The sequence below is a fragment of the Protopterus annectens genome, chromosome 9.part0 (assembly GCF_019279795.1).
Source record: "Protopterus annectens isolate FY-2018-M chromosome 9.part0, PAN1.0, whole genome shotgun sequence".
NCBI lineage: Eukaryota > Metazoa > Chordata > Ceratodontiformes > Protopteridae > Protopterus > Protopterus annectens.
This window is the reverse complement of record NC_056743.1, coordinates 725,991,055-726,012,880: the sequence shown is the minus strand read 5'-3', so window position 1 is coordinate 726,012,880 and position 21,826 is coordinate 725,991,055. Positions and strand designations below refer to the sequence as shown.

Below are 21,826 nucleotides of genomic sequence, written 5' to 3'. Positions count from 1 at the left end.
CACCGACAACTTTGCTTCTATTTGGACAGTACAAAAGATCTCAGAAGGGCTGATCAGCTGTTTGTCTATTTCTCAGATTCTAAAAACGGCGCACCAGTCTCCAAAACTACCTTGTCAAAATGGCTCCCTGATTGTATTTCCTTGATCTACAGTGAAGCGGGTATTGCATAACATAACAAAGTCAAGGCTCATTCTACAAGAGCGGTTTCTATTTCTGCACCCTTCTTGAACAGGTTACCTATTGGTTCAATTTGTGCAGCTGCCACCTGGTCAAATCCTCATACGTTTATATCTCATTACAAAGTGGACAAGGCCTCTAGGGACAGAGCTTCATTTGGGTCTGCTGTCTTGAAACAGGTACGCCCGTGAGCCACCCAAGATTGTGGTGCTGGGGACGCTACCTATCAGTAAGAATGAAGGCGAGACTGAACAACTTCACATTAAGAAGTTATGTACTTACCATAACGTCCCATGTGAGGAGTTGTTCTCGCCTTCATTATTAGACCCCCCCCCCCCTACCTACCCCCTTCCTATGTCTAGAAGTTCGAGAGTTACCATTGTGGTTTTGATTTTCCTGAGGAGTTTCCTTTCACACTGGACTGTATGATTTCCTTGGAATCTGGGGTAGGTTCTACACTAGTTGGCAGCAAACAAGATCTGGGGAATGTAGTGGTGCATTGTGGGATAGGGCTTTGGCCTCGAGCTTTGCAAATTGGCCGACTCGGAGCCGATGATTGGCTCCGAACCCATCAGTAATAATGAAGGCGAGAAGAACAACTCACATGGAACGTTATGGTAAGTACATTACCATCTAGGTCGGCTCTGGAGTTGTTCACTTCTGCAGAGCCAACCGTTACAATGAGTGCTTAGGTTATTTCTGAACCTGAGACCTTCCAGAACCATGGCTACCCTGTCAGTTCCATTTCAACTCCAGGTTTTTCAGAGACGTCCCTGCTTCTTGGGGCTTCAGCTCGAGTTTGTTCTGCTCTGGCTTCTGTCTTGAGGGTCGGATCTTCAGAGTGGGGAGTGACCTCTGTTCCGGGCTTCCTTCCATCTTCAGAGGGACCAGCCTTTGAGGATATGCAGAGGTCCCTTTCTCTTGCAGAGAGACAGTTGGCGCCTACCCCCTCAGTACAGGTACCCGCCTCTAGTTCTACTATTCCTCCTGCCTCTGCACTGGGACAGTGGGTGCTGAAGCCTCAGGTGTTACAGCTACAGGTGCTGTCATCTTCTGAAACCTCCCTAGATTATCCCCTGAGGAGGTCCCCTCAGAAAAAGAAGTGCAAGAGGAAACACTTGGATTCCCCCCCCAGGAATCCATCACCAAAGATGCAGATTTCGATGAGGGGGAAGGCTCCTGACGATTCCCCTCTGAAGATGTCTCCTTTGGAGACATCTGGTTAATTCTGAAATGGAAGGGTAGCTGGAAGTCCCAAAACCCTTCCTCCGAGGGATCTATTTACCTGCAGGTATTCAACACCTGCCCATCTATTTCTTGGGTGACTCCACCTGGTGATGAACTCATTCAGTTGATTTCACAGTGGGCATGGAAGGCTCCTCACACCATCAAGCCCATCCCCAAAAGACTGGACAAAATACTTTCCTCACCAGCAGACAAACAGTTTTCGGTGAAGAGTCTTGCAGTTGATGTATGGTCATAGTAGCCACCACTAAAAAGGAACTGGCTGAGTAGAGTTCCTCTGTCCATCCGCAGAACAAGGAGTGCCTGGCTATGGACAGATTTGGGAAGCGGGTCTACACTTTATTGACCTTCACCACAAGGTCAGTGAATTTTTTGGTACATTTTACCAGACTCCAGTGGAATCTGATCAAGGAGTTATCAGATGCTTTGGCAGGAGCTGTAGCTGAGGGAGTCCAAGAGAAAGTGGTTTCCAGTTAGCCACCCTGGAGTCTGTGTTCAGTTCGTCCATGAGGCTGATCACGCATACAGCCAAAGGGACATCTAGAGCAGTGGCTACAGGCATAGCCATTAGAAGACACACCTGGATGCACCTTGGTGATTTTGCAGAACCATTCCAGTCTTCTTTTGTCAATGCTGCTTTTAACGGAACATCCTTGTTTGTCCCGAAAGTGAAAGAAACTTTGTCCAGGTGTGAGAAAGATAAGACCCTTTCTGCTGTGGGCATACGTTTTTCCACCCCAAGGTTTTTTCTAGGAATCAGAGGAGTGGTGGAAAAATGGGTTAAAAATTCCCAAGGGCTTTTCCAAGACACACGTGGAGGGAGCTCCCCCAATGGCAGGGGGGGGGGCCAGAATGGAAGACGTTGTTCTCGTGGCAGAGATGGTCCGCAAAACCAGGGCTTCAGGGATTCCTTTCCAGGCAAGTCCTTTCAGTATTCCTGAAGGGGGAGACCCAATTGTCTTCCTCTAGAAGCAGTCCAGGGATGCTTATCCTTGCACCTAAATGCCTAGCTAGACATAAGAGATTCCTGGGTGCAGTGGACCATTTCCAGAGGCTATACCATTCCCTTTCCTCAACCTCCTCCTGTTTACAAGAAAATCCCCGATGTTCCACCCAATCAGAGGGATTCAGCAGTACAAGTAATCCAAAAATTGTTGGACAAAAGAGTCATATAACAAGTCCCACCAGACTAGGAAGGATCTTGAACCTACTCAGGATTCTTTTTAGTGCCAAAAAAACAGGGGACTGGAGACCAATTTTGGATCTCAGTGTACTGAACAAATCAGTTCAGCAACCAAAGTGCCGGATGGTCATGGTACAGTCTAACCTGCCTTCCTTCCTTTTCTGAAGAAAGATGACTGGATGAGCTCGATAGACCTTCAGGATGCGTATTACCATGTAAAAATGGATAAATGCTCCAGAAGGTTCCTCTGCTTCCGTCTGGGAGCCAGTCATTACCAATTCAGAGTACTGTCCTTTGGACTCACTACAGCCTCGTTCAAATGCATGGCAGTAGTAGCAGCTCACTTGAGACTACAAGGTTTCCGTGGGTTTCTGTACTTGGATGACTGACTTATAACTGCTTCTACCAAGCATTAGTTAATAACAGCCATGGACTACACCCTCAACATCTGTGTCCATCTGGGATCACAGCAAATCTAGAGAAGTTACGTTTAACCCAAAACACAATTTAGAATTCATAAACACTCGAACAACAACAGCATCTCTTCCTCCAGAACATTATCAGAGAATTGTGGCTCAGGCTCAAAAGTTAATCCACAAAAAGAAGGTTCTAGCACGTTTAGTCTTACAAACTCTAGAATCTGTGGCAGCTTCTATAACTCTAGTGCCACTAGCCAGGTTACATTTGGAAATTCTTCAGTGGCTACTAGCCTCCCATTGGTCTGTACTTCATCATCCATTCTCAGGACAAGTCCTGATCACCAGCTGTTGCAAAACAGATCTTCTTTGGTGGATGCATTCCAATCAAGTTCTCCATGGTTGTTTTGTTTTTCTGGAGCCCACAGCCATAGTGACCACAGACAGCTCCCAGATGAGATGGGGGGGGGGGGGGGGGGCATTTTCTGTCTAAGACCATCCAAGGCACTTGGCCCCAATTAAATGCCAACTTGCACATTAATGTCCTGGAGATAACAGCAGTGCTTCTTGTATTGCAGGCCTTACAGACAGCTCTTCCTCAGGGAACCATTGCAATTCAAATGGGCAATATACCAGTGGTTTGGTACATCATCAAACAGGGAGGAACCAAGTCTTAATCTCTTTGCCGAGAAGCCCTCAGAGTGTTGCCGTGGGTAATCTCTTCCAACCACTTTCTTATAGCAACACACATTCCAGGGAATTCCTGTGTGATTGCTGACAAGCTAAGCAGATGCATCCTTCAGCTTCATGACAGGTCTCTCAATCAAAAAGTGGCGAAGAGGATTTTCTGTCTTTGGGGTCCACCTTGCTACGATCTGTTCACGTCTCCCCTAAACAAGTGCAATAATTACTTTACCCTGATTTCCCCCACTGGGAAAGTCATCCAGAGCCCCCCCCCCCTGGTCTCCTATATGCCTTTCCCCCCAGTACCTCTAATTCCAAAGTTTTTACAGAAAGCATTCACATTGAAGAGCACAGTGATCCTCATTGCTTCCTTTTGGCCTTGACAGGTTTGGTTCCTCTTTCTTTGGCTGTATCTGATTCGACAACCCTTGATTCTGGTCCCAGTGCCAGATCTCCTGTCCCATCAGGATGGTCTTGTTCACCCAAGTATTTTGAACCTCAAGCTAACTGCTTGGTTCCTCTAGTTCCAGTAATTGCCAGGCGTTCCAATATTTCTTATCCAGTACACTATATCCTTTTATCGGCTCACAAGCCTTCCACTCAAAAAACTGTACACCAGTAAGTGGAAGAGATTTACTAGTTGGGCCCTTGAAAAGCAAACAGATCCCTTTTCAGCTTCCATAGGACATGTCCTATATTTCTTACCCTCTGTTTAACGCTGAAGCTTCTCCTTCCACCATCAAACTACAATTAGTTGCCATCTCTAATTTTCACAATGGCTTGGATGAATGTTTTTTAGCCTCTCATAGACTTTGTAAATCGTTCCTCCAAGCCATTCTTCTGTTAAAGCCCCTGTTCAAAGATCCATCTCCTCCTTGGGATCTAAATCTATTACTTCAAGCAATGATGCACTCTCCTTTTGAACTCTCTGCAGAATGTGATCTGAAGTTTTTATCTTGAAAGACACTCTTTGGTAGCCATTACCTCCACCAGAAAAATTTCAGAGATTCAGGCCTTTATCATCTGAGCCTGCTTACCTTGTTTTCCATAAAGATAGAGTATCTTTATGAATGAACCCTTCCTTTTTACCCAAGGTAGTGTCAGAGACTAATACTAGCCAGACGATTAATTTATCAGTTTTCTTCCCTAATCATTCTAACAAGAAAGAGTATGCCCTGCATTTATTAGATGTCCATAGACAACTACATTTCTGTCTTTGCAGAACAAAGAACATAAGACAATCAAGTCAACTGTTTACTTTTCCACTGCAAAGTTGGGTAAGGCAGTCAGCAAGATTACTCTTTCTAAGTGGCTGAAAGACTGCATTTTATTTATTTATTTATGATGAAAACAAATTGACCTTGCCTAAACCTGTCAAAGCACATTCTACAAGGCCTACAACCACTTCAGCTGTCTTTCAGTCTAGAGCTTCACTGGATGACATATGTGCAGCAGCTGCTTGAGCTGCTCCCCATACCTTTATTACTCATTACAAACTGGATTTGGTCTTTAGGGGGTGATTGTCCTTTGGCTCAGTAGTGCTCAGGAATATCTTTCCATGACTCCATCCAAGATTCTAGGTAGTTGTGGACTCTGTCCCATCTGTCAAGGATGGAATGAAGATAGACAACACAAACGGAACGTTATAGTGAGTGCATAACTTCTTTATCTGATGTTGTCAGTCTTCATTAATCCTTGACCCCCCCCCCCCTTCCATCCCCCATCCTTGAAGATTGTTTGGCGGAGTGGATCAGATTCACTTGTATTATTATATTGTCTATACCCCCCCTTCCATCCCCCATCCTTGAAGATTGTTTGGCGGAGTGGATCAGATTCACTTGTATTATTATATTGTCTATCCACAGTCGATAAGGTTTCCATCTTACTTACCTTACACTTATAAACATATATATATATATATATATATATATATGTTTTATATGTTTCCGTATCTTTTCTACAAACTTGATCTGAGGTAATTGAGAGAGAGGGATTCTGGGTAGCGGTGAAACTTGAGAGTTTTTGGTTGGCGCGAGCTGTAGTAACGTCCGAGTCTGTTCCGATGTCGGAACTGAACCCATCTGCCAAGGATGAATGAATATAGACAACACAGATGGAACATTACTGAGAGTACATAACTTTTTTTTTTTTTTTTTTTTTTTTTAATCAGTGTGGAAGAAAATAGCACTGACTACCAGAGGAGAGGCACTAATAATTTCTGCATGGATATAGGGTTGAGGATGCAGTCCCTAAGAACTGAAGTTCTAAAAGTAGTGCAATGTCTTGATATTAGGCATTATATTTTTCTATAGCCTAGTTATGCAAAACTTGCATCTAAGATCTATGGTCTGATATCAGAGCCTTCAAAGTGTTAAGATTCCTTCTTAATGATACCCCTGCTTAACTCATTTCTGAGTTTATTCTCATTACTGAAGTCAGGGATATATACATGCCATGTGAAAGCACCCATTGCAACGTCACATATGAAGTTCCGAAGACACGCATGCAGCACCCACAGAATTCAATACAAATCCTAATGTTCATGAAAAAGTTCACAAATTTAGTGCTTAAAATGCTGAAATCTGTAATATGCTTTGCTGGCAAAAAGTGGTCAAGGACCTACTTTGCTTTTCTATTTGGGAGGTAGCACATGGTGTGAAACATTGGTGACAGTCTTCAACCTTAGCCAAGCACAGGAGGTTAAGAGAAATACCTAAAGATATGTCTCAGCTGTCTGAAGATGGCAGCTCTGCTTAAGCAATTCATCTCAGTGAACTAATTTTGATTGTTGGTCTCCCAATATTCAACATCAAAATTGTAGAAAACCATCCAACACCAACTGTCCTTTTCGTGTTGGTAAACAAATAAACAAGTCTTCGTGGGTTCTGTTAAACAGCTTTATTCTGTTTTCATATGAGCCTTTTCTATGAGCGGCTGCCATGGACGACCCCCATTCTGTTGATTCTGTGACTGGACAAATCACACCTTGCTGCACCATATTATCCAGCTGAGCTTTAACTTTATTTTGCATTGCTATTGGAACTCTTCTTGCTGTTCTGACTACTGGAGTGATCTAAGCATCTAACTTCATGGAATACACAACTGGAAGTTTGTCCGATTTGTTGTCGAAAACATCAGCATACTCTTCAGAAAATGGCTTCGGAAAATTTGGAACATGGAACTGTGCTCACATGATGAACTTCTTTAGTAAAAGTAAGCAGATTCATTCTCAAACTATCTTTGAGACCCAGTAAAGACTGCACTGGTTGTTGGACTACGTAGACTACCAAGTTGTAACAGTTCTTGGCCAAATAACATGAAAGTATTACTGAACCTTCGTTTGAATTTCTTCACCTCCATAAGCAACAAGTGTTGCACGGGTCTATATTAGATCAGTGAACGCTTAAAAAAGTGAATGCTGATTGATCGACCTTATGTAAGCGAAAGCTTACAATCTCGAACGGTCAGATCAGCGATTTTTTTCCTAGGGAAAAAAATCGCTGATCCAAAACACATACACACAACACAAGCACACGAAACAAACAAATCCACACACATACACCTAAAATCTGACACCTAACCTTACACTAAACTATGCACACACCACTAACTATCCACTTACCTTAACCCAAACCCTAACCCTAAGGTCTGTCAATATCGCACACTCACCTCACCCGCTCCCTAACCCTAACTCACCTAAACCCGCCCTAACCCTCACGTCCACACAATTGCACACATACCTAACCCAAGCCCTAACCCTAACTCACCTAACCCACCCTAACACTCGCATCCACACAATCGCAGACTTACCCGTAACTTTCCACCACAGCACTGAAAATACCGAAGCAACAGAAACGGACAACCAAATTCTTTCCCTAGGAAAAAATTCAGGTTTCTGTTGCTTCGATATTTTGAACATTTGCTAAAATAAGGTAGATCAGTCAGCATTCGCTTGCTTAAGTGTTCGCTGATCTAATATAGACTCGTGTTGCACTGCTGGTTACATTGTGTTGTTCGTTGATTCTCACTTTTGAAAATGTTGTCTGCTGATATCACATTACACTTTGACCCAATGTCTGCTTTGAACGCTGTGGATCTTCCATTAATCTGGACCATACAAAACACTAAACTCCTTGTAAACTCCTTGTTAATAAGTTTACTGCATCAGCTCTTTCTCCAAGCACTGATACACCATCTACATTGAAACTGGACTGTTTTGGCTCTACTTGATCAACTTGCTTTTTTGTGCGACCTTTCTTTACAACTGTGTGAGGCTTACTTGATTTGCAAAACTTTTGGAAATGGTTCCATTTTTTGCACTTGTGACATTGCTGATCATATAGGTTCATAGGTTTATACTAGGCTATCTGCCCTAAGGCATTTATAAGCCTAGCCCAAATTTTTGTGGCTTACGCCACCCCTTATATGAAAAAATACTGTGCCCATTAGTTTGTTGTGCCTCTGTCCAGCAGTGACACAGAGATGATTCCCGGGATAAACCTACGATCTCCCATCCACAGGTCAAGATTTCTCTTGAACAGAGCCAGCGAGGTGCTCTGCCTCGCATGGATCGGGATTTTATTCCACAGCATAGGGAGTCTCTGAGTGATAAATCTATCCCTCCAGCACGTCCTATTTATATCCGTGCTAAGGTTTGTCGCTTGCTCTAGTGGTTTTGGTGGATTTGGATTTTTTGAGGTGGAGCATGTCCATTAATTCCGGGTTGGACATGGCCTTGTATGTCAGGCACATGTCACCTCTGAGCAGACGATATGCAACTGAATAGAGCTGGAGTTTCTTCAATCTGGCAGCATATGACAGATTTTGGAGTCCCTTTATCCTTTTGGTGAGGAACTTTTGGGGTCTCTCCAATTGCTGCAGATGTCGGGTGAGATACATCCCGAATGGGGCATTGTACTCGATCATTGGTCTGATAAGTGAAGAGTACAGGGGAACAATGATTTCACTAGATCTGGATGTGAATCCCTTCATGATCAGGTGGGCAATGTAGAAGGTCTTTCTAACCACTTTAGCAACGTGAGTGTCAAAAGAAAGGCCACTGTCAACCTGGGTCCCCAGGTCCCTGATAACCTCTTCTGTGCTTAGTGGATTGCCACCTATATGGTAGCTTGGGGTTACCTTGTTTTTCCCGAAGGGTATGACTATACATTTTTTGGCATTTAACTTCAGGCCATGGCTCTGGCACCAGCTATCTGTTTCCGTGAGTCCCTTCTGAAGGATATCCGTGTCCGATGCACTTTCCACTATGGCGCCCAGTTTGCAGTCGTCTGCAAACTGTCAGCCAACCTATATGGTAGCTTGGGGTTACCTTGTTTTTCCCGAAGTGTATGACTATACATTTTTTGGCGTTTAACTTCAGGCCATGGCTCTGGCACCAGCTATCTGTTTCCGTGAGTCCCTTCTGAAGGATATCCGTGTCCGATGCTCTTTCCACTATGGCGCCCAGTTTGCAATAATCTGCAAACTTTGTCAGCCAAAGTCCTCCCATGTTGGCCTGTACTTCTGAGAAGTAGATGCCGAACAATAGGGGGCCAAGGACCAAGCCCTGTGGGACACCACTTGTGACCGGCTTGGAGTCTGACATAGCGCCAGCAACTCTAACCCTGTGGGTTCTGTCCTTAAGCCAGTTTGCAACCCATCTTGTGACATATGGGTTTACATTTAAGCTGGTAAGTTTTTCTACAATACCCGAGTGGGGTATTGTGTCGAAGGCCTTTGCAAGGTCAAGGTAGGCTGTATGGACTGCTTTCCCTCATCAATGGCCTTGGTGACTGTTTCAAGAAGTCGACCAAGTTCAAAAGGCATGATCTGCCCTTGACGGCCAAACTGGGTCGGGTCCAATGTCTGCAAGACCCTATATCTTTGTTTATGAGCTCCATTATGATCCTCTCCATAGCTTTGCAGACTAGACTTGTTAAGCTTATGGGGCGGTAATTACCAGGGTCCGTAGAGGCACCGCCTTTGTGGAGTGGGACCACAGTTGCCGTACGCCACTCCTTGGGCACGTATCCTGTGGTAAGGCTGAGATTAAACAGCTGCCTTATGTGCGGGTTTAATTCCTCATTTAGCTCGTGTAGCACACAGCCGGGGACACCATCCAGTCCCATTGATGCTGTGTTTTTAGCTTTAGAGAGAGCAGCTTTCATCTGCGCATTTGAGATGTCTGGGAGGCTACACTCTGCTGGGATAGTTCTCTCTCCTTTAGGGGGGGAGAGGGGGGTGAAGTTTGCACTGAACCTGTCTGCCAGTATGTTGGCAATGTCTGTGGGTTCAGTGATTTTTGTATCATTTTGGACTAATTCTGAGCATATCTGGGAGTTTCCACCCAGGTTCCTAACATAGCTGACAAAGGCCTTATGATTGTCCTTTGAATCCATGGCAATTTTTCTCTCAAAATTGGCCTTAGTTGATTTTATGAGTGCTCGTATTTTTTTACTAATAATGATCAGGGGTGACTTCCCTTTTATGGATTTTGTTCTATCATGTAATAGCTTTCTCCTCTTATTGTAAAGTTTGTTAATGGCTGGGGTCAACCAGACTGGACGTTTGCCCTTTGTGGAAAGAGTCTTGGTTTTATTTGGGTTTGCCTGATCCATGCAGTCCTGGAGGTGTTCATAGAAGGCATTTGTAAGGGCTTCCACAGCTTGGGTTGTGGTTTCCACTGGCTCAGGGGCCTTGAAGGATACCACACCAGTCTTGAGTAGTGTGAAGTTTGCTTTAGAGATGTTCTTCACTGTGGTCTTTTTTGTTTGGGGTGGGGGGATGTGGATTTCCAGTGAGATTAGTTTATGATCAGATCTCACCAATGAGGGATATACTTACGGTGTGGAGCATTTTGTCCCCATGTTTGTGATAATGAGATCTAGTATATTTTCTCCTCTCGTGGGAACAGTGACTTAGCTGTTCCATGGCATTTGAATTTATGAACTCCAGGAACCGTTGGGCTAGAAAGTTAGGGCTTGAGTAATGTTCCCAGTCTATATTCGGGTAGTTGAAGTCACCCAATATGATGGTGTTTGGAGATACATTTATACCCTCCAGTGTCTTCAGGAAGGCTGTGTGGGGTTCCTGAGTTTGAGAGGGTGGCCTGTAGCATGCTACAATTTGTAGAGCAGTTTTGCCTATGGTTAGTTGCACCTGGATGGTTTCGAAGCTTTCATGCGTTGCCACCAACCTGGAGGTGTGGGTATCCTTTATGAATATGGATACACCCCCTCCTTTTGTGGTGTGGTCCGGGTTTTGGGGCCGGAACGCATGATATGAGGTAAAACCTAATAGTGCCGGGGTGCTCTCAGGAGCCTTGAACCAGGTTTCAGTTACAGCACAGACATCAATGTTCTCCATACTGAGAAGAGCCTCGAGTGCGTGCATTTTGAGATTTAGACTTCTGGCATTGAGCAGCATTACCCTCAGTTTCTTCCCATTTTTGTTTTCTAGGGTGGTAGGTTTAGAATTTGAGCCTTGCCTAAAAAAGGCACTATGGGGGTGGCAAGAGCCGTAGCCAATATCCGGAATCCCAGGGGTGACAGGTGCAAGCCGTCCCTTGCGAAGCAGCATGGCTTGTCAAGCATGTCATCCCAGACAGACAGACACTGGATCCCCTTTGAATGACACCAGACATTAAGCCAATTGTTAAAGCTGATCATCTTGTCTCTATATTGTGGCATCATTCTTGGTGAAGGAAGGATACTGCTCAGGGTCAGGGTCATACCTGCCTGGGCTACATGATCAGAGAGCTCCTCTATGTCTCTTTTCATGTAGTCCAGAGAGGTATGTCTCAGGTCGTTCACACCAGCATGGACAATGACTGTGTCATATTTGTACTTGCCATGGAGTGACCAGAGTGCTTGTGTTATGTGGTGGATTCTAGCGCCCGATAGGCAGCTTACTGTGACCCTCTCCTTGTTCAGCCTGGTGAGTGGGACGTCAGTGTGTCTGACTATGGAGTCACCTATGACAAGTATGTTTGGTGTTGTATTTGGCCTTAAGGGCTGTGACTGCTTTGCACACTGCTTTTGTGGTTTATGTGTTGCTTGTGGGGTGTCTTGAGGTAGCAGTTGTTTGGGTGTCTGCTTTGGAGGCCTCTGCTGTTTAGGTAAATTTTACTCAGAGCCTCGAGTATGTCTTTGTGTGTTTATGTGTTTGATTCAGTGGTGTGGTAGCATTATGTGAGGCTGGTTTTGTGGTGTGTGTAGTTGCCTTCTCCTCCTGTCTGGTCTTGCCAGTCCTGAGTTGAGAGCTCAGCCTCCAGTTTGGCTAAATAGCTGCATCTCGCAAGTATTTGTGTTATGTGGGAGGAGGAGAGGGTTGTCTGTGTACATGAGGCAGTTATAACATTGCCTCAAGATTCCCAGATTCACCAGCTGGACCGGAGAGGAGATTGACAACTGACCTTTGGACATGCTAGAATAATATTGGGAATTCCTTAATAATTGAAAACAAGGGCCAGTGGGGAGTGAGGGTGTAGTGCTTTTAATTTTTAGTGCTGACTTATATAATTGCTATAGTGAGCAAGTGCCAGGTAACTTGAGTGCAATGTGTTACAAGTAACTAAATGCAAAAATGACAAACAGTAACTTTCTTTCAAGTGAAACAAGGAACTAGTACAGTAAGCAATGCAGATATCACTAGTGATCCACAGAAGTGCTGAGAAGCCGCGTATTAGGTGGAATTAGCTTCCAGGGAAATAACAAGCAAACAAACAACAAGCATATATACAAAGCTAGATTCAGCAGGCCTGGATCTAGTCTATGCTAGATCAAACAAGGTGTACCAATTTCAGTAAGATACAGTTCAAATATTCAGGCACTATAAACCTTTAACCAGAAATTCCCAGCTCAGAAGGGCAGAGTCCAGCCTCTTCTCCCACAAGAGTGCAGACCACGAACCTTCTTAATGTAAAATAACTGGCCTGTAGCCCAAGTGCCTAAACCAGAACTAATACCCTTGGACACTGGGCTCTCAATCAGCAGTTCCCAACTTAGAAGGATGAAAGCTACCTGTCCTGCCACCACAGTGCTTGCCACAAACCTTCCTAATGTAAAACAACTGGTCTGAAGCCCAAGTGCTTAATCCAAAAGACTTAGAATGATAGCTACACTTTAATCAAGTTACAACCAAGCAGTAATAAATGCAATTGAATACTTAAGAGAATGTCTGGATTAGTGCTCAAGTTACACAAACAAAGCTAGATCCAGCAGGCCCGAATCCAGTCTATGCCACAGCAAACAAGGCGCACCAACTTCGGTAAGAAGCAGTTCAGATATGCATGCACTATAAGCCTTTAACCAGAAATTCCCAGCTCAGAAGGGCAGAGTCCAGCCTCTCCTCCCACAAGAGTGCAGACCACGAACCCTCTTAATGTAAAATAACTGGCCTGAAAGCCCAAGTGCTTAAACCAGAATTAATACACTTTTAGAATAACAGACACTGAGCCCTCAATCAGCAGTTCCCAACCTAGAAGGATGTAAGCTACCTGTTCTGCCACAACAGTGCAGACCACAAACCCTCTCAGTGCAAAACAACTGGTCCGAAGCCCAAGTGTTTAAACCAAAAGGCTTAGAATGAGTTACACCAAGCAGTAATAAATACAATTGAGTATTTTTAAGATGATGCAAAAGTAAAATGAAGTAGGTAGAAACACAAGTACAGTAAAAGCAGATAATTTTTTTTTTTTTTTTTTTTTTTTTATATGAACAAGTGCTGAGATCAAAGAAACAGATTTGAGTGCTGAAACTAGAAAACTGGCTAGTTATAAGAAAAAAAACAAGCTAGAAGGCTTCCCTCAAACACAGAAGGGCTTGGGGGCTCAGAAGCCTACAAATAGTCTATACCACTTAACAGGAAAGGCAGGAAATAAGCTTAATTTTTTTTGTCTGTTTCCCAGATGCTCTCTTTGTACACAGTAGGAGTGCCTGAAATCAGAATATGATCTCACTGCACTCAGTTGAGTGAGCAAATGAGATGGGCCCAGAGGCAGGCTGAGGGGCGGGCAGTTTCAAGGCCACTAAGATTAACACCAAAACAAAAACAGGGACGGTGGGTGGGAATAACTGAAGAGCAGAATAACTGCAACTTGAGTTCAATATTCCTTCAACACAGTTTAAATCAAATTAAATACTGTATTTTTTTTTAAAAAGTGCAGATAAAGGTACTTAAATTCTCTTATACGTCCAGTTGAATATAACCAAGTTCTTAGCTGGCCAAAGCTGAGGTTTTTAAGCAATAAAAATTTCACAATGCACCACTTAAAAAGGCAAGGACAGGAAATCAAAGAATGTGGCTACCCCCACACCTGTAATTACTAGCAAATAACACACTAGCTTCAGTTCAAGTTACTAAAGAGCAGAATAACTGCAACTTGAGTATAATATTCCTTCAACACAGTTTAAATCAAATTAAATACTGTATTTTTTAAAAAAAAAGTGCAGATAAAGGTACTTAAATTCTCTTATACGTCCAGTTGAATATAACCAAGTTCTTAGCTGGCCAAAGCTGAGGTTTTTAAGCAATAAAAATTTCACAATGCACCACTTAAAAAGGCAAGGACAGGAAATCAAATGCTAATCACTTTTCTCTTTTAAACGCGTGAGTTGCACCACAATTGCGACAGCTAACAATAAAGATAGATTTGGGTTTTGCTGACTCACGTTTGTGTTGCACTGAGCTGGCGGTGGATCTTGCACTTTTTCTAGAACTTTCTTGAAAGCTTCATTCCTTCTTTAGAAACCCTGTGGCTGCCCCGTGCTTAGGCCTGTTCATGTTTATTACCATGTGTTGCATACTATCTACGTTCTCTCTGGAGCTCACTGAAATCATGCTTTTATCACTTGAAAGCAAATTCTTATGTCTTTGTCACCTCAAGGATGTGACAAATCTCTGTTGGTTTGCTTAATGTCAAATCACTGTCATGAAGCAAAATCGTCCTCACTGCAGCACTATTAATACCACACACAAGTCTGCCCTTCATCAGCTCATCTTTTAAATCACCAAACCTATACGTTTTAGCTCTGTTCTTTAAGTCATTTATATAAGCTGCAATTGTGCTTTTATATCACGTTATCGAAAGATGAAAATAGCGAACGCTATTTCATCGACCCCAAAACATCTAAACATGAAAATATTGAACGTTCAGAACAGCGAATTTTTTCCCATGGAAAAAATTTGCTGCTCCGAAACACATACCCACAACACAAGCACATCAAACAAACAGCAACCACACACATACACTTAAATTCCCACATCTAACGCTACACTAAACTAAACATACACTACTATCTACCCACTTACCTTAACCCAAACCCTAACCGTAAGGTCCGTCACTATCGCACACTCACCTAACCCGTGCCCTAACCCTAACTCACTTAAACCGCCCTTAACCCTAAAGTCTGTCACTGTTGCACACATTCCTAACCCGCACCCTAACCCTAACGTACAAACAATCGCACACTTACCTGAACCCAAGCCGTAACTTTCTACCACAGCGCTAAGAAGAGCGAAGCCACAGAAACAGCCAACCGAATTCTTTCCCGAGGAAAGAATTTGCTGTTCTGCAGCTTTGCTATTCTTAGCGTTCGCTGAATAGTGTTAGATATCAGAACATTCAAAGTTTTAATACTTCGATGTTCTGATATAGACCCGCAATTGTTTCCCCTACTTTCTGATATCTTGTGTAAAACAAAATGCCTCTCTAACGTAACATTCATCTGGGGGTTGCGTATTTTTCTGAACTAACACTTCAAACACTCTGGATCTTCCCTTGATTCAGCTTGCACAACAATATGTCAGTCTGCACCTTCACCTTCATAAACTGCTGGTGCATATACAAATGAACTCTCTCTTTCTATGCCCTCATATCCTGCTAGATATAAAAAAAAAATAAATGCCCTGGTACGTGCATTTCTATCAGCATAAGCTGCTTGTATGAAAATATCATACTCTTGTTCAAATATTCTTCTGCTCTGTGCAATATTCTGATCAAGCACAAGTGATTGATGTTTTTGAAATCTGTCTGCCATATTAACACACATCAACAAAGTGTCTTGCAATAAGCACAAATACACACGCATGCACATTTGCATTGGCAACTGGCATAAACACAACTTACTTAATGCGTTTGTGCTCTGAACTTGCACTTTCGCTCGTTGAGCTTATAGGAATTGTGCAAATGAACAAACTCATAGTACTTTCGAATAACTGGACTTTGCAAAATAAACTTCTCGGGCTTCTCGACGGTTTATTGCACTTTGGGAAATAACTTTTCAGATTTTTCAATGCTTTACTATGTTTTATGAAATAACTTTCTCTGGCTTTCAATGCTTTTTGGAGATTTGCGGAATAGCCTTTTCTATACTTTACGGAGCTTTGCAGAATAATTTCTCGGACTTTTCAATGTTTTACAGAATCTTTGATTGGTAAAGGCAGAAATGCTAAGGTAATCACTTGAAATTTCTTAGCGATAAAGGCAGGAATGCTACAGTCATGCGCCATCACTTCTTAAAGTCATCGTTTTAAGAAATATTCGAGAACTTCTTGATGCAACTTAGTAATTCACGAGCACTGTAACACTCTTGTGATCTTTTGTAAGTAACACTTTATCAATGCAAGAAATATATCAAGCAACTGTACAATGCGAATAAACCGAACTTCTGTTGCCCAAAGTTCAATAGCTTTCGGAGTATTTGCACTTTGCAAATGACTATACACAGCACTCTGAAATATCCCCAAAATGACGGTACCTTGCTAGGCAACTCTTTACAGTACAGGAAACACTCTGTAATGGCTGCACTTTGCAAACACACACACCCAGCATAAGAACTTTTTGAAATAGCTATGCTTTGACTGGATTGCACAAAATAGTTGCACTTTGCACACAATAAACTCTTTGAAATACATGCACAGTAATAAGCACACACTGTAAGCACTTTTACACACTCTGAGATGCATTTACTTTGAATAACTTTCGTTGTGCCATTGATACAATACAAAGTCATAGTTATGCCCAAACACAGCACCTTGCCCAAACAAAAGCAGTCTGCTTGCTCTATTTTTGCTTACTGTGCCTTTTTCTCTTTTCTTTTGTTTTGCTCATTTAAGCCCTTTTTTTGCCCAACATACTTTTCTTGTGCTCGTTTTACTCTAAAAATGCCCAATTCTGCCTTAAACATGCTCGTTTTGTGCTTTACTGTCACTTGTCTTCTCGAATACTTTTATCTTAAACATTTTCTTTAGTTAACAAACTTTTCTTGTACTTTCCGCTTGCCTGATAATAAGGTTTGTTCCCTTGTAATGCCCCTTTTGCCTTCTCTTGCATCGAGTAAACAATTGGTATTATTTCTCATTACCTTTGATCCTTTCTGGTTATGTTTGTACTCTTTTCTCTCAGTTCTACCTTCGCTGACGTCTTTACATCTCATGGCTCCGAATGTTCTTCTCTCTTCAATCCCGATTCTGACACCATGTCAGTTTCGTGTTGGTACACAAATAAATGAGTCTTCCTGGGTTCTGTTTAAACAGCTTTATTCTATGCAAACACATCACTGTAGAGGCTTACTGACTGTGACTTGAGTAACTTGTATACAAACTAACAACTACGATCATACATGCTCATTCTCTAGCTGCTTTTACAAAATGGCACTAGGGATTGCACATCTGGAATTTATACATGCATGCACAACCTCGCATGCTTCTTAAAGATATAGCACACACACGTTAAACTCTGATCTACACCAACATTTTTGATTTATGTTATATATTGTTTTTATTTTGAGATCGCAACAAAAGTGATTTACTGACTACAGCTTGATATAATTGTTTTACTGTTTCCGTTTCAGTGTAATTCATTAAATAGTTGTGGATTTGCTAACTGGTGTTATTATTACTGACATTTTCTGTTTCTCTTTTAGCAGCACTTCTAATCGCTCTGCTGCTACTGTTCGCAGCCAGAGCCGGATTGCTAAAATGCAGGGTAGCACTGTTAGAGTTCCAGTAGGGGTTCAGCCTTTTTCAGGTAAATTACAATGTCTGTTTTATAAATTATTCATATTGCTTTTTGATATTTTAACTTTGTATGTGCATGACCTGTCTACTACTGCATCGTTACTATGAGCTTCATTATTGTGGTCTTTACAGTGTCATTTATACCTTTAACTGTTGCAGAATGTGCCAGTATTAATGATTTTTATTAATGACATGATTGATGTAGCGCATAAAAACTGTGATAAAAGTTTGTCCAGTCTTAGTGTATTTCTTATGCTGCATAAATATATACTTGAAAGGGTACATTTGCCAACAAGTAAAATGGTTTATATTTTCCGAGTTTATTATACAATATATATTTGGTTGTTTAGGAGAGCATTGCAAGCTGTGTCACAAATCTGAATAAAACATAGTACTGTCTCTACCTATGGTGGATTTCTGTTTTACCTTAATATTTTTTTTTTTCAAAGATTCCTACAGAAGATCAAAATTCTTGTTGCAGTTTCATATTTTTTTTCAAATAGTGATAGTTTTATCCAGTGGAAAATAGTGACTGTAGAGTATACAGCATAACTTGCACTTTCTTGCATGTTGTTTTATAAGCCTCATATCTTCCTGTGATATTGCTTTCATCCACCAAGAAAGGTGATGATATGTTGTAGAATCTTGAGGAAGATTTTGAGGAAGGTCAGTAACTATATGTATTGCAACCTCAGCTTTGTGGAGTACATGACTATCCATGGACAGTTACTAATTATTTCTTTAAGATTCTCACATCTTATTAAGTTTTTACCTTGGCTGTTGAATAAGAAAATCTAATATTTATAGTATGGAACATTAGCTATGATAGGTGTATGTAGTCTGACCAGAGCACAAGTATTTTGCTAGGAGGGATCTAGTTGAAGCACATTGTCAATGGAGGTCCATGGAGATCTGGACATGTAAGATTTATTAGCAACATAAGTAGATCTCCAGGCACAGAAATAAGTGCATTCAGGAGTATTCTAGAAGTGCATTGACAGTAAAGAAAAGAGGATGTACATGTTAACAGCAGCAGCAACAGTTGGAGAAATTTATTTATACAGTACGTGTACAGTGACATCTGTATCTTAATCTTTAGCACATCATTATTTTTTAACCTATTTGTTGTGTGGGTATGCATGCCCACTGGACACAGTTGGCCATTTTCAAAGGTTATCTCGGAGCACTGTCTGGTTAAGTAACTTGCTCATTGACATAGTAGGCAAATGTAGAAGGAAGGAGTCAAACCCTATACCCTGTGCACAGGAAGCAACTCATTAACAGTTAAGAGCTTTAGTCCTCTGCACTAACTGCCAGGCTGTTATACAGAGTAAGCAAAAATGACACCTACAGTGTAGTTTGCTAGTGGAACAGTGAAAAGAGATTCAAGTTTGTGATGTGGTGTAGACAGTAAATAAGTCTATCCAGAACATATTTTTACTGTGTGTGTGTGTGTGTGTGTGTGTGTGTGTGTGTGTGTGTGTGTGTGTGTGTATATATATATATATATATATATATATATATATATATATATGTATAGATAGATAAGCAGATGGGTAAAAGGTACATGTCAGATCAGTTATCTTTTTGATGCAGCTGTTTGCTAGAGATGATTTGATGCATCAAAAGCAAATCAGAATAAGTTTAGGTAAATTGATGTAATATCTAATAAAGTGTATGAAAATACACAGCTCATGAAAGGAAATGAACAGACAAGTACAACATTTAGCACATCTTTAGCAATCTGTTCCAGATACTTTAACAGAACATTTTATTAAACTATTCCAACTAAGGAGGAATACATCAAAATGATGAATCAGTCTAAATGGTTCTGCTTAGTGGATCACTTTAAAGCCTGTTTGTACTATCAGGAAGAAGTAGCAGATATAAGGAACTATTTGAAGTTGTGAAATTGGAAGTTTTCAGAAGTTCATTTTGTACAGTGAAAACACATGGATTTTGCAGAATTTAGTTTATGTATTTATTTACATTTATTGACCAGTGTAGTATGTCTGGACTAATAGCCCCCATTTAGCAGAGTCCTGGGGAGAAATCTTCCACAACTGAAGTACAGTTTATATTTTTACAGATATTACAGTTGTTAGTACGAAAGATGCTGATGATTACAGTTGTTAGTACAGTTCATTAGTGCTTAGAAAAATAAAAATAAGTTGTACTCCCTATTTTTGGAAGTACAGAACCAAAGTATTTATGTTGTGAAAAGCAGTAAAGTTCCAGGCCCTCGTGCTCAGGCAACAGAGTTCTTTTTAAGATTTTTTTTTAAATTAAGCCACTTCCTTTTGCAGTTTTTACATTTATTCACAATACTTAACTGCTCTGTTCCATAACTGAGGCAAGTCTATATTTCTCAGCACCTTATTTCAGAGCATTTATAAAGTCTGCCATAAATATAAAAGAATACTTTTTTGAAAGGCTTGCAGACATGGGAGGAAAATGCTTTTCCCATATAAATAATGGACACACGCAAATCTTGGATTGTTAAGTATGTGTACTGCAAACAGATGAATTATTTTGGAACAGTTGTCATATATGCTGTGTTGTATATTTATTGGCACCGTAAGGAGAACAGGTTCTGTATTTCTTGTCCAGTGTCATTGTATGTGGACACAAAATCCCTTTTCATTGTTTAAGAACTACTCAAAAGAATAATGTTGCTTGGTAAGGAGGAGGTACTCATTGTTCAGATTTTTGCCATAATTGTTGCCATTAAACAAAAATATTTAGAGGTACTCTTGACATTTTCTTTACATTTTATGTATTCATTTCTGTATTTCTTTGTTTCTGTATTTAAATGAAGGCATTGTACAATACCTGTATATAAACATGTAATTAACAGAATAAAGATGTTAGAAAAACGTAGATAAAAAGTTGTTTTGTCTTTTCGGCTTTTCCTGGTTAGGGGTCGCCACAGCAGAACTCCAGTCTGCTAATGATTGGCAGTCGATTTTTATGGTGCCGAGTTGCCAGCCCGACGCCCAGCCTTCAGCGAAGGCCCGCCCATTCACGCATGTCTTTCGAAGGCCACTCTACCGCGGAGAGGACATGCAGACTCCCCACAGAAGGCACTCCAGCCGTGAATCGAACAGGAGAACCTCTTGCTGTGAGGTAACAATGCTACTGCTGTACCACCGCGGCTTAAAAAAAAAGCTAGCATAAGCAAGTCCAATAACTTGGCAGGTGACTCCCTTTTCTCCAATACTGCTGGAAAAAGCTGGAACCTTCTACCAATAGATCTAACTCTACTACCTTCACTGTCACTCTAAGCAAAAGATCAAAAGACACCTAAAAACTCACTGGTTATGCCCTTGTAACCCTGACTAATCTTCATCCTTTCCCTACTTCTATCGTCACACTGCCTCTGGATACAAAATTTCACTCTGCATACCCCTCTGTATGCAATAACTGTTAATAGTAAGATTAGTATAACTTCAGTATTTATTTAATCTATCAATGAACTGTAAAGTACCTCATATATCATGTTGTAAGATGACGTATATTATCCTATAATACTCATCCTTCTTAGTATTAGTACTTCTTCTAGACTCCTTTTTTGTATTCTATTTCCTCCTACTTTGTTATATATCTCTATATGATATTTTGTGCTATGTTTGGAGATGTTCATCGTGCATACAGCTGCAGTCATAACAGATGGGTTCTCTTGCCGTCAGGTGGGTCCTCGGTCGGCCGAATTCCAAAGTCTAGGTCCGGCGTCGGTTGTCGTCGCTTCTTCCCTGACGTCAGCGTGACAGGGGTATAAAGGAACCAGCCGACGCCATTTTCTTCAGTCTTTCTTGCCGCGCGGTGCCCGAAGCAGAAGCAGTTCGCAAGTGCCGGTCGGCCAGCTCCTGAAATTACGAAAATTTTGAAACCGAAGTCTTCTTGAAAGCTAAGTACCCCGTTGGGGAAACTTTTCTTGCCTCAGACCGATGTCAGACAAAGTTAATAATTGTATTTCTTGTGGGAAGCAAATACCGCATAAGGATTTTCATTCCCTCTGTATACCTTGTTTAGGCCCAGACCACGACGTCTCGGTCTGTCGCTTTTGTGCTACATTCAGCAAACGCACCATTAAGCGTCGGG

At 41.6% G+C, this 21,826-nt stretch overlaps 1 protein-coding gene across 1 annotated transcript in view; it reads left to right on the top strand.

Annotated features, from left to right (window-relative positions):
- LOC122811485 (kinesin-like protein KIF18A) overlaps positions 1–21,826 on the top strand; it is a gene marked incomplete in the record, with an annotated part of 1,576,798 nt that overhangs the window by 1,498,279 nt on the left and 56,693 nt on the right. Inside the window, 1 exon segment of the mRNA XM_044083351.1 lies at positions 17,632–17,735. Within this exon segment, the coding sequence (XP_043939286.1) occupies positions 17,632–17,735 (104 nt within the window).